Below are 14,388 nucleotides of genomic sequence, written 5' to 3'. Positions count from 1 at the left end.
AACTTGTTCATTTTTTTTTTTTAAGGATATTTTCAATTTCTAACTTTTATAAACACTGACTTGAAATTCTGAAACAGAATTTGTAAATGGAGATTATAAAAAAATTAATCAAAATGTGAGAGAAGGGTCATTTTCCTGGTCAAAATGTTATAGTAAACTTATTTTTTTTATATAATCTGAAAATTTGGCGCTTAATCAATAATAATTCAAAAATTAAAATGAAAGAAAAATGAACAAAAAATCTAGGGTGGGGGTGAGGAATGAGTAATTTAATTCCGTCTGTTTTCATCATGTTTCAAATGCTGTGAAGTCCACCTCAAATGGTTCTGTCGGGTAACAATAACCAGTCTTGATGCATTTCTTTAACCAATCGATTGTGACAATGACAGCTGTACAGCAGACACTTTCAATCAGCAATTGTAAATCCTCAAACTAAAATAAAAAAAGAAATTTCTTTGTTATTCTGTTTCAAAGAATGGAAAAAATAAAATGTATACAGAATGATTTACAAAAAATAGCACTGAAATCTGCCCTATGTAAGCCATTGTACCACTATCATTATTGGCACAGCAAGTATTGTTAGTTGAAACTTCCAAAGCTGAAGAGGTGGTATGGCATAAAGAACAAGGTCTAACCTCTATAATTTTAGATGGGATATGCTGGTTTATTCGAATCTCAAACTTGATTTTTAAGTTTTTTCAGCTCTTTTCAATTGAAAGTTTTCGACTATCTCCCACTCGTTAAAATTTGAAATTGCAGAAAAATCCAAGACACTTTTATCACTATTTATGGTTTTAAGAGTTAAAAATAACATTGTTGAATGTCAGTCTGTGAAGATTGACAAGATATTTAGATCTATTAGTCTTGTGGCACAAAAAAAAGAGAAAAAACTCAGAAATCAGGTAATTCTGATCTTTGACAGCATGCAGTAAGCATTAATTGTTTGTTAATGTTGTTTGAATTATTTTTTTTTTGCCTAATTTAAGAAATATTAGAAAATACATAAATAGCTAAAATTTTCTTTAACAGAAGCAGCCTTCTGGCATTTGAATTGATTAATATAAGTAAAACCAAGTGTGAAGAAATGAAAATTGCAGCTGAAAAACAAATTAGGAGAAACAAAAGATAATATTGATCGAATGTTTGAACAACATGTTAAAAGGGATCTACATGAATGTTATGATCAGATTATTACTAAAGTGGATGCAAGATTTGACTCCATATTTCATCTGCTAACAAGCTGAGAAAACACTCACCATCACAGTATAACACAAAATTTATTTAAGATCGAGCATGAAACTGTAGAGTTGATAGACCTTGACAAAATAAGTGACTTTGCTTCTACAAGAGTCAATAAATATGTTTATCAGCTAATTAAACAAACAAAAGAAAAAAAATTGTTTTTCATATTCACTTTCTTTTTTCACAATCAACATTTTTTTTTTTACTCATGTTCATCCCTTAGAAAATATATTGTCACTTGGACATAAGGGGTTACTATTTGGGGCCATATCTAGGAAAGATTAACAAGATATTTGTTTATATTACATTTAAACTTCTGCATATCAGTACAGCCAGGGAAGCAGGCAACAGGAAGGAAATTCTAAAGTCTAGCTGTTTGAGGGAAGAAACTATTAGGATAAAAAGCTTTCTAGCATTTAGAGACATCAACAGTGAAGGGGTAGCAGTGTCAGAAATTTCGTGAAAATAGTGAATAATTCCACCCCATCTTTCCAAGCTTATAACTCCTCGAAAAATGTAATTCAAGCCCTAATTTTTTTTTCAATTAAAGGAGCAAGGACCAAGGTTTTATTAAAAAACAAAAACAAAAAAAAAAAAACAATGTGTTTTTTTTTAAAAAAAAGGTTTTAAACTTCGGACTTACAGGTAAATTTCTAAAAAAGCGATTTTTTTTTTTTTTTAAAAATTTGAATATATTATTTATTGACCTTTTCTCTTCAATTTGTGATATATAAAACTCCCCGACATAATTAATTATTTACTTTTTAATAGACATTTCAAAATGAGAGGCGTGAATTATTCGACCCCCTGTCTTTTCAAGCTTATAACGCCTCGAAAAATGTAATTCAAGCCCTAATTATTTTTTCAATTAAAGGAGCAAGGACCAAGGTTTCATTAAAAAAAAAAAAAAATGTGTTCTTATAAAATAAGGTTTTAAACTTCGGACTTTACAGGTAAATTTCTAAAAAAGCGATTTTTTTTTTGTTTTAAATTTGAATATATTATTTATTGACCTTTTCTCTTCAATTTGTGCGACATAAATTAATTATTTACTTTTTAATAGACATTTCAAAATGGGTGACACTTGGGGGGGGGGCGTGAATTAAAAAAAAAAACGTTTGTCTAAAATATTATATTCGGTTTATTGGAAAGAACATAAAATTTCACATTGACCCTGAAAATATCGTAAAAATAGAATCAATAGAAAAATTTTGATAGATTTTTAAAGTTTAAAAATTGAAAAATATTGAGTTCGGAAAATTCATTACTGTTTTTAAAAAAAAAAAAAAATATTTCTATTACTTTTAAAACAACTGTAATAGTTTATTTTGGAAGTATAATCCATAAAGAAAATAAATAACCCACTTTTAACAGAGAAATTACGAGATTTTTATATTGTATTCGCAGTTTCGTGTTAGGGGTGTCAAAAATTCCTACAAAAATTCTGATACTGCTAGTGAAGGGGTGGGATCTTATTGCTAAGTGGGTTTGTCGGGGATATGTATGTTGAGGGGGGTACAAGTGAAACGAGTTCATCAGAATACAGTCCATTATAACTCTTTAATTTTTTTTTGTCCTCCAAGAAAAAGGGGTAGAATAGGGCCCCCAGGTAACACTTTGCTTTGATATACCATTATAGTTATTACTATAATTGTCCTGGTTATGGCCCTGTATTACAGTAACTTTGTAAATTACACTTGCATATTTACAGTAGCTATTTAAGGGGCATAAATTTATTTATATAATTACATTGAGAGATAGTAAGAAAAAAGGGGCTATACCGAGACTTAATCATTAGGATATAAAATACCATTATTTACTTGTGCGTATATATATGTATATATATATATATATGTTTAATAAAACATAAACCGGAACAAGTTTAGAAATATAATTTATGGCATAAAACTGTTTTTAGTTATGCAATGACAGATTTTGTTTACCTTCCCGACGCAGGTTCATATCAATCACCATAAAATTTAAAAATCACGGAAGTATTTCCTCATAAACAATGATATCCAGAATGCCTCATAAGTAAAACTTAATAATTGCATTAAAAAAAAAAAAAATCCTGACTTTACTTACTTGAAGACCGGCCTCGGGTTTTACAATAATGTGCGTCGTTGAGTCGTGTATTTCCGTATCAAAGTCGGCATCATAATTGCAGAAAGTTAAGGAAATACATATCAAAAGAATAATGATAACGATGAAGAAGCCATGTCGAACCTAAGCAAAACTGACAGAACCCTAAGAATAAATGTCTGTATAAATCTAAAATAAAACATGTTAATTCAATTTGTGTTTAGTGATGAAGATGTTATTTCAGAATGAAGAGCAATAGATCGATTAGTAAATTGGAAAAATCTCTTAGATACATATTTGTTTCTCTATAAAATAACAAAACAAGTCTTGAGACGAGTTACTGCCCTTGTTCCAAATCTAGTTGAAAATTAATTGACCTGTTTTATATTTTTCACGAGACTCTACAGTTTTAAAATGAAACTAAGTTTTCTACCCTAACTTGGTAGTGTTTTATTACATCAATTCATAACCAAAATTTCAAATTACATTTGATAATGACCCATGGAAAATAAAGGCATGTAATGTAACCATCTGAGTTGCACATTTTTAATTTCAGGAGATCAGACACAATGAATATTGCTTTGAATAGAATTAAAAAAATATATATTTTGAATTACACTATTGCATTTGTGATTTCAATAACTATCCAATTAATTAATTATATAAAAAAATACTTTCATTTTTAATTATCAAAAAGGTATATTGTAGTCTCATAATTTTATGATGAAAGTTTCTCTTTTTTTTTTCTTTTTTTTTTTTTTTAAAAATATGAATTATTTAATCAATTATCCAATATTTGGGCATTTCTGGTGAGATTTCTGCACTTTATTTTCTACTACCTGGAAAACTACCATTTTTCACCCATTCCATTAAATATGAAAAAGAGATACTCCTTCCCTCTCCAGTTTATAAACCATGCAAAAATCACAGAAATTAACAAAGGACACATTTATATATTTATTTTGACATTTTTTTTTTTTAAAATGATTTGATATGACTTTGTCAAATGATTGAAAACAGAAATTCTGCTCAGGAGTATTGTTCCATTGTGTTTTCATGGCGGATTAGCAAGTTATATTGAAGTATCTTCAGTGCTCGCTCTCTCTCTCTCTCTATTTTTTTTCCTCACCAAAATCTTAATGGAGGTGACACTAAAACTTGCTGCTTTCCTTTCAAATAATTTGAAATAACAGCAAAGGGAGACATGATTCCAAATATTTCTCATATGCTATATCTCCCCTCTTTTGGAAATAGAATAGGGTTATGAATATCTCCGGTATCAAATAATCCTTATACACTGAAATTTATGTATGAAAGCCAAAGAGGGGAGACATAACACATGAGAAATATTTGGAATCAAATCTCCTCTTGCTGGTATTTCAGATCATTTGAAACCATAGCTCCAAGTTTTAGTCTCTCCCTCCATCAAGGCCAGAGATTTTGGCGAAATATCAGATATTTTGTAATTCATATGCAAAATTAGGAAAACAAATGACTATGATTGAAACAGTTTATAGCTGTAAAAAAATACCAAAAATAGGCTCTGGATGATGGATGATCCTCTTAATGTGCAATCTTAAGGGCAAATGTGACATAACCTGAATTGTGTAGTGGGCTATTACCTTTCCAACGAGCCTTCATTTGTAAAATTCTGATCAGTAGTTACCGAGATTTGGAACTTATAAAATTGCCAAAAAAAAAGGTGGTATATCTATATATCAATATTGGTAGCCAAATTGAATATTGCAATGCTCATACCTTTGGTTCTATGGGACGAAACTACATAAAAATTTGCAGGCTTTTTGAAGATTATAATACTATTCTATGGTTAAAAATTTAAAACAATTGGTAAAAAAGAACCTATATTTTCAAATCAATAAAATATGCTCAAATTTTCCCATATTTGTATAGTGTCCTGGCAGACCAGCTTTAGTTTAGCTGCTTCAGGATGAATTTTGCTTAGGGGTTTGTTTTTTTTTGCTTATTTGTCTCCCTTGTGATCTTGCCAGGCCACTAATATAGTGCTTTTTTTTTTTTTTTTTTTTTTTTTTTACATGGGAGTCACCACTTATCAAGGCCCGAAGGCCACTCAGGGATAAGGGTTATTGCGTATACAGTAATCAATGAGATAGTATTGTAGTAATCATTAGTATTGGGGGTTTTGATAGAGTGTCTTACTTAAGGAGGCAGTTTGTCAGGAGTTTGTTTATGTTGGACTTGAAGACATCCAAGTTGTAGTCAGGTGGGAGACAGGCAAGCGGCAGAGAGTTCCACTGGCGTGCAGTTCTAAGAAAGAAGCTTTGCTCATGGAATCTACGTTTGGATTTAGGCACAGATAAAGAGTGGGGAAAATTATTGACAGTAGTTTCAGCCAGACGGGTGCTTCTCGTGAAAGATTGGCGAGGGGGGACGAGGGATTGGAGCTCAGACGAAATAACGATAAAACAAAGACAGGCTCGCAATGTCTCTTCTGTGGGAGAGAGGTTGCAGGGAAGAGAAAAGGGCATCCCTCACTAAACCACAAAGTCTATTTTGTACTCTGTCAAGGCAGGATAGGCTGTTTTTAGCAGCTCCTGCTCAGATGTGGCAGTACTCCATCCTTGGACGTACTTGGTTTTTATACAGATAGAGAATTGCATCAGTAGTGAGATATCTTCTGGAGCGGTAGAAGGATCCAACCATTTTCCCAGCGTCCCTGGCAACAGATTTGATGTACGTGTTCCATTTCAGATCAGGAGTAAAGGTCAAGCCCAGAAGCTTGTTAAAACATTGAGCCTCCTCAAGACGAGAGCCATCCATTTCAATTGATGCCAGATGGGGATCAGAGCGTTGATGATGTAAAGATAGAAGCTTGGTTTTGGATGCATTAAAAGTGACCAGCCACCTCTTCCCCTATTGTACCACGCGCTCAAGATCAGAGGAGAGAGAATTAGAGAGAACTTTGTTATTTATGGCCTTTGATGTATTGCCATAGATGGTCGTGTCATCAGCATAGATATCAACGAATGATTTAAGTATGTGTTTTGGGAGATCATTGATGTAGATCAGGAAGAAAGTTGGGCCAAGGATGGACCCCTGGGGGACTCCAGCATTAATACTGTGGGCCTCTGATTTCTGCCCATCAACCACTACTCTTATGCACCTATCGGAGAGAAATGATTTAATGATTGAGAAAACATTTCCAGTAATACCGTAGCTGGAAATCTTGTTAAGTAGGCCCTTATGCCATACCTTATCGAAGGCCTTTGATATGTCAAGAGCAATTGCCCTGGAAAAGAAACCTTTGTCAAGAGATTCACTAATCCTATGTGATATAACTGTTAGCACATCTGCTGTAGATCTTGCAGAGCGGAAACCATATTGTGTGTCACTAAGAAGGTTGTTTCTGTTGAGGTGGTTGACTACTTCGTTATTTAATATGGATTCCATGGATTCCAACAACTTACTCATGACACACAGGAGACTTATTGGTCTGTACTGAGAGGGAGAGGACTTTTCACCTGAATTCTTAAATACAAGGCATACTGATGAGGTTTTTCAGGGTGTTGGAAAGCACTTCTTAAGGCAACGCTTAAAAAGTTTTGTAAGTATGGGGGCAAGTTCTGGTTGGAGCTTTTTCAGCACTATAACTGGAATGCCACCAGGGCCAGTTGCTTTACTGGAATCAAGGTTCTTGATTAGCTTGGCGACCTCACGCACAGATATTTGTATGTTGCATAGCGTGTTGAATGTTATAGGAGGAAATACAGGGAGTTGATGGTCATTGTTGCATAGGGTAGAATTAGCTGCAAAGTTCTTGGCAAAAAGTCTGGCCTTGTCTAATGCTGACGAGATGACCTCCGGTCCATTGATAATAGTTGGGATAGACCGCACGCTTCTATTCAAGATCCTGTTTGCTATTTGCCAGAACTAGTGGGAACCAAGCCGCTGCTCAGCTACTTTGGATTTAACAGACTGAGCATATAGCTCTCTTGCATGTTTTATTACTCTTTTACAGTGGTTGCTGGCAGTCCTGAAAGCAGCTTTAGTTTCAGTACATCTATTACGTTGGTAGCTATGGAAAAAGTGATTTCTGTGCGCGATGGCAGCAGCACATTCAGGGGAGAACCATGGCTGGCTGTTAGGTTTTTGCTGGAATTTTTTGGATGGTATGAATCGGTCTATGCCTACAATTAACCATTCGGTCAAGTCTGATACTATAGAGGACACATCCTTTTTAAACATGGAATGCAGAGGTAGGTCAGATAGGAATGTATGGAAGCTATCCCAGTCAGCCATAGAGTATCGATATACAGTATGGTGGAGAGGTACGTCTGAAGACTTATTACATTTCATTTTTATCTTAACTGCTACATCAGAGTGGTTAGAGGATCCCAGGGTAGACAACGGAACATGAACACAGTTCAGGAGAAGTTGTGAGGAAAAGGTCTAAAAGGCTTGCATATTGACTGGGTATATCGGGCACACGGGTGGGTTCGTGAACAATCTGAGTGAGGTCATAGGCAATGGCAAAATCATGACAAAACCTCCCCTCGTCATCGGTTTTATTTGAGTGGGTCAGCCATTCCACATTATGGACATTGAAGTCACCGCAAATGTGAATGTTAGCCGAAGGATGAGCAGACAGGATGTGGTCAATTTTCTCAAATATGCTCTTAAAGATAGTAACCACACTGTTGTGGGGGCGATAGAGGGCAAATATAAATGCAGTGGTGTAAGCTAGTGCAACCTGGAAGCACATATAAGGTAAATTAGGGTCTTCTCTGGAGATATCCCTACCACATGGAAAGCCATCTTTGATGTAGGCACATATTCCATGCCCATGGCGATCTTAGGGGTCAGATTTAGATGTTAAGTTGGAGTATCCTTTAATTATGAATTCGTCTAGAGAAGTGGTTGGCCCTATGTCAGTTTCACTTGGAAAGAATATGTCTGGTTTCGTCTCCTGTAATTGTGTTTCAACCTCTGGAAGGTTGGAACGTAGACCCCTGATGTTGGAGAAGGAGACCTGGTAGTAGGGGTCTACGTTGGTGGATGGGGTTCTAGGTTTATTCGTATTTCTTTTTTGTAGATTTGTTATAGTGCAGCAAAGTTTTGCCATCCTTCCTCATACAGTGCCTGCTATCTCAAAATGATTACCTATCTGGTACTGGCCAGGTTTAATGTTGTTTAATTTTGGTGAGCTAACAAGATCCAATGTGTTAATATGATTATGAATGGATTACATTAGTATGTAATCCATTATCTTCCTCCTATGGCAGGGTGATGTGACACAAGGATTGGAAAGTGAGATTTGAAGAGCTAACACTCTAGAGGAAACAATAAATTATCCCCTTCTCAAAAGGAGAAGCTAAAGCCTGCAAGACAGACTTCATAAAACTGCAGAGGATCAAAGCAATACCTCAGCCCAGAGGAGAAAAGCCATCTCAACAATAGCAGATACTTTGTTAGATTTGGTGTTGAGGGAATAACATGTATATGTGTACGAAAATGCCAAAGTGTGCACATTGTATCACACATCTCATTCGAGGAACGAGAGAATAAATGTTCATTTAATCTGTTTGTATAGTGGAGAAAATTATATTTTTAACTTTGACAAACCAAAGGCAATTGCATTTTTTTTTAAAGAACTTCAAAACATTGAAATCAATCCAACACAAATTTTAGGCATCTTATTCACGGTCATGATTGATATCAAGTTTCACTGCAATCTGGTTTTACAATTTATCTACGACAAATGGCTTCTGCTGATTTTCTATGTCCCTCCCAATATCTGTTTGGTAAACATTTACTATTAAAAAAATAAAAACAAAATAAAAAATACATATACTATTTTAAAAAAAGTAAGCAAACTTATTTTTTTTTAACTTAAAGGAGGATTTTTTTTGCTTGACTTATATTTGAAAAATTAATGCTCTCACTAAGTCTAAAAAAAAAACAAAAAAAAACTTTTTAACAAGAATAACAGGAAAAAAAAAGAACACCATAGTAATCCATCTAAATTAAAATCTATTGCTTTTTGTTTTTCTTGACATAAAAATCCCAGGTTGCTTGAATGACATGCTTAAATATCACATGAATAGAGAAATCAGCAGCAAACATTTTTCATGCCATAATTTGTTTAGAAATAGTAAAACCCCACTGTAATCATCAAGTTTTAGTTTAATGTTTGTTTTACATGTTAGTATGGCATATGTTGGATAGTTTTTAGAAATCAATTTTTAAACTAATCTAACTCTGGCCATTCGTATTATTCCTCCCTTGTTACTTCAACTGATTTACATCCTCTCACCCAAGAACTCAACTATTCTTTCAAGTTGCCATACCATCGAAGTCTCCTGTTCTGCAAACATCTCCCTATACTGTCCAAAGTTAATCTTCCTCTGAGGTTATCAGATCTAATCTTGTCTCATATCACACATCCATCATATCATTTATCTTCATGCAACACATGTCCTAAATTCTCATCGACCAGGCTTCACTTTGGTACATCATCACATGTCTGATAAACTCTTCTCTTAATGAATTGTGGTAATGCTCTGTTGGTTAGTAATAACAGAAGTTCTTTAATCTTACTCCATCCAATCCTAATTCTTACAATCACACTAGCACCAGCCCCACCCTGTGCTCCAATGGTGAGAAAAAGTTTGAATACAATTTATCAGGTAAAAAAAACAAACACAAAAAACACACACACACACACACACAGAGAAGAAGAATCAAAGAAAAAAAAACCTCTTGTAAAACTGAGAAAACATAAAAAAAAAGGATATGCAATGATGTAACGTTTAAACATCTTGGTTTCTTCTTCAGATAAATTCCAACAATAAATTGATGTTCCTTGGAAAATGTCGAGCAGTGCGTTTGATTTCTTCTTGTTCTTATTCAGATACCTGCCTTTGGTAAGAACGGATGGGGAAGAAAGGTCTTCGGAAAAGTCGTCGAGTTCATGCTCAGAAGAGTTTTCAGAACCATGCTCAGAAAAGTCTTCAGAAATGGGTTCAGAAAAGTCCTCAGATTCAGATAACTCTTCGGAAAAGTTTTCAGAAATATCTTCTGAATCAAATTCCTCAGATGACGAGTCGATATATTGCCACGAGGGATACTGATAATCTGTGGAAAAGAAAAAAAAAAATTAGGATAAAACAGTGAATGGTGTTCATTTTGTATCAGAACACCTAGTAAATATGGCTGCGATTTCAAGTTGTAGAGGTATTGCATTCTAACAGCTCAACTACAACTGCCACTACAACTAGAAATATGCACACATTATGAAGGAGTTTTTAATATGGTATCTGATGTTCATAAAGTATATTTAAGAGTTTTTGCATTTAGTATTTAGAGTTTCCACATACATAAGACACAAACACGTGAGATATATCAATAAAAATGAAATTTATAAAGATCAAAATGATTTCGAAAACGATGGAGTTTCAATTTAAAAAAAAGAAAAAAAAGAAAATTCAATATGTAGCATTAAATAGAGCTTATATAAAATATCATGTAATCGGATTACATAATATTTTATTTCATTAATTTATTGCGGACTATTATCCTCATCTTCCTTAGTTGTTGTTTCACGGTGTTTCGGCCAACTATTCCTCTGGCCTTCGTCAGATGGTAACCGCGATGAGATGGGAACTCTGAATCTCCCAACTATATTCTCAGCAATTACTGCCATCCATAGTTGTTGTCTCACCACGTTTTTGGCCAAGTAAGCCTCTGGCCGACTTTGGGTAGGATTGAAACCACTATCTTCAGACAATTCTCACTTGGAACCGTAGAGATTCAACATCTCTATCAACTGCGCCATGGGTCCCAAAGGGCGATCAAGGTTGGATTTTTTTTGGTCTTATAAATCTACGTTTATTTATTATCTGATCTTCCATAGTCAGGTTCGTACAGAATGGTACATATATTATTTACATCGTGAAACAACAACTAAGAAAGATGAGGATAATAGTCCGCAATAAATAAATTAATAATACTCATCTCAATATGAATTCCAATTAAATATATAATTTCATATTTTAATTTTAAAATGAATTTTTATGTTGATTTGTATTTGTAATTGTTGTCAGCGAAGATTTGTGTATAGATAGAGAGAGAGAGAGAGAGAGATTTGTTTATCACTTGTGTGAAAATAAATAAAGGGAGAGAGAGAAGATCTGGAAAACAAAAGAAAAGGTGAACAGCCGTTTAGAAGAGAAAGAAAAAAAAAGTCTTGAGACAGTGAGAGATTTCCATTGTGTCTCTAACAAGAAAATACGAAAGTAGAGGATGGAAAAAAATGGCTGAGAAAACGAGAGGACAGCAAAATGCTGCTGTACTCTTCAGGCTGTGATAAATGATGTGTTGAAAAAGACAGCGAAATTCTGCTGCATCTTTAAACAACATAAAATACAGAATCTGAAATAAGGAGAAATCACAAAAGAGAGAGACCAACAATAAATAAATGGAAATTACTTATTGTCTAACATCGATAATATTGAGAGACGAACAATAAATGTTTGTTACATATCGACATCTTAGCAGATGATAAATGAACAAAAATGAAAAAAAAAAAAAAAAATTGAGGGCAAAATTCCGTTATATCTCCAAGGATAATAACGATATAAAAAAATAAATAAATGAAAGATATTTCTCAACCCAAACAAATATGAACTGACATTGTCCCAAATAAGAAAATAAACAGATAAAAAAAAAATGAAAATCTCCCATATAAAAGAAAAGAACTGTAAGTTATTTTTCTCTTCTGTCTCACTGAAAAAATTTCCATGCACTTTTTAATATGACGATTTTTCGCTCAGTGAATTTTATTTCAAAATAGGTTCCCTACCCAGCAACTTGATTACCTTCCCTTTTGCTTTATTTTTCTTCATTTTAGTTACATCTATAATTAGTTCTAATTAAATAAAATTCATATTGTTCGATAGTATTGTCTCTTATTTTTGCATGTGTTCATTGTTTAACATTTCTTTTACCTATCTTGAGAATAGGAACCCCATCTCCTATGTTTCAGTGTTATTTTTGCCATGCATTATCCTTTTTTTTTTTTTAATCAATTTATCTTTTAACAATTTTGGGGCTTATTTACTTTTTTATCAATTTGTTGTGTCATCGTTTTTTCCGCGGTTCCCAGCAAAATCAATATTTTTAATTGTAACAATATAAATTTTAAAAATCGTCATTTGATTGTAACTTATACTTAAACCAAGTCATCTGTTTTACAATCGTTTAAAATATTTTTTATAGAAAACGAAAACAAGAGCAGAGATGTAAAGAAAATGTTCAGATGGAATAATCAGTTAAAAAAAAAAGTTCATTCCTAAATAACTCCAAATGGAAATAAATTATAAAAAAATTCTAAAAACAAGTTTAAAAACAAGCAAAACGTTTTTTAAAAATATTGTAAACTGTATGATTTTGTTATAAATTAGTGTTGAGACGATTAATATGAAAATTTTGGGTATCACAATTGGGAAAATTTTCTGTTTATTTTCCGATGTCAAAAACAATTCTTAATTATATATCTTTTTTCGTTTAAAACTTCATTTACCATTGCTGGTACTAATGATAAAATGATAAATATTGATTTTAAACTAACAATAAAACTAAATTTATAACCCCCCCCCCCCCGTGTATTTTTACATTTGCGAAATGTAATTTTAGATGGGATATGCTGGTTTATTTGCTCACATGGGTTTTTACAGTAAAAAAAAACAAAACAACTCGATCTAAATATATATAAAGATTTAAAAAGAATTTGAATTACATTGGAACCAGGGATGATCCCATCATCAGTATAAATTATTATATAATATTAACTAAGCAACAATTTATTCCTTCTGATTTATTGTTCTTGATGGGTGAAAGGGCTTTTGTATAACTAAGAAAAAAAAGTTAAGATTAGTTTAGGGTTAACGATAAGATTTCAGTTTTGTAATTTTTTGAAGGGGGAAGGTAATAAACTGCAAATGGAAAACAGAAGCTAATAAGTTGAAATTTGGCATATTTACAAAATATTAGACGGCAAAGAAATAGTAGGAAACCGTTTTGTTGAAAGATGTTTTTTCATTTGAAAACTAGCACAAATCATAAATCTACAAAAGTAAACTGGCCAAAGAGAGTTTTCTTAATATTTGTCTTCACAATTTCAAATTCTAAGATATCCTGTAGTCGCACATATGTACAACAAAAAACAAAAAAACTAAATTGTTTTACCTTTGGATGTTGATGGTAATGGACTACTGTTGGAATCTGTGAGCATTTTTCGTTTCATAGCTCGATGTCTTGGGTAATAATATCTGAGATTAAAGTTAAGACAAAACAAAAAGCAAAACAATACATTTATCACGGATTGTATGTTAGTTGGTATAAGAATGTCCAGAAGAAATGAGGATTGTTAGTTTCTTATTATTGTGACATCTGTGTAATTTAAAACTATACTTATTTCTCTTAATTTTAGCTTAGGGAATAGCATTTACAATGGACATTTGCTGGTTTTGTAGTGGAGTTCAGTTTTTTTTGTGTGGAAAATAGATATTTGCTCAAAATTAATGTTAACTGCAGAAACGGCTTTGATCCCTCCTCAATCCAACTCATTATACTGCAAAAAATATAGGCACACCTATCAACTTCTGAACATTGTACCAACATGTTTGATTTCATTTTCACCGTTTCATGTTTCAGAGGACATTTATTTGCATCCAAAAGCTTTGTTATTTACAATAAAAATTTTTTCAAAAAAAGCCTCGTGAAATATTAATTTTTTTTATGCGTTTAAATCATTAGTCAACATCTTTTTGAGCAGAACATCATGTCACTTATATGAATTTTTTTTTTTTTCCAAATAATTCTGACATCATTCCTTTAAAAAGTTGTCTGGTGAAAATAGCTATGAAAAATTATTTTTTTTTGAGAAGGAAGTTTAACCTTGAAATATAATATAAACATTGAACACTGTAATGTCGTTGATTTAATGTAACATATTAGGTAAATGTTAAATTGAAAATTAATGAATTCATTAATCTTGTCCTTTTATGGAACTTTACTTTATATGTT

The 14,388-nt window shown here is 32.7% G+C and overlaps 1 protein-coding gene across 2 annotated transcripts in view; it reads right to left on the bottom strand.

The window, feature by feature from the left end:
- Positions 1–248: 248 nt before the first annotated feature.
- Positions 249–14,388, bottom strand: part of LOC145276971 (ATP-dependent chromatin remodeler CHD1L-like) — a 144,901-nt gene continuing 130,761 nt past the window's right edge. For both annotated transcript variants that reach the window (XM_080128519.1, XM_080128521.1), the window contains exons 22-25: positions 13,549–13,631; positions 10,098–10,437; positions 3,328–3,403; positions 249–432 (exon numbers count right to left, since the gene is read on the bottom strand). In XM_080128519.1, the coding sequence (XP_079984645.1) occupies positions 289–432; positions 3,328–3,403; positions 10,098–10,437; positions 13,549–13,631 (643 nt within the window). In that variant the 3' untranslated portion in view covers positions 249–288. The remainder of the gene's footprint in view (positions 433–3,327; positions 3,404–10,097; positions 10,438–13,548; positions 13,632–14,388) is intronic.

This window comes from Euprymna scolopes, chromosome 5 (genome assembly GCF_053919585.1).
Source record: "Euprymna scolopes isolate OS-2025 chromosome 5, ASM5391958v1, whole genome shotgun sequence".
NCBI classification, from domain to species: domain Eukaryota; kingdom Metazoa; phylum Mollusca; class Cephalopoda; order Sepiida; family Sepiolidae; genus Euprymna; species Euprymna scolopes.
The sequence above is the reverse complement of the archived record's forward strand: the minus strand, read 5'-3'. Positions and strand labels throughout refer to the sequence as shown.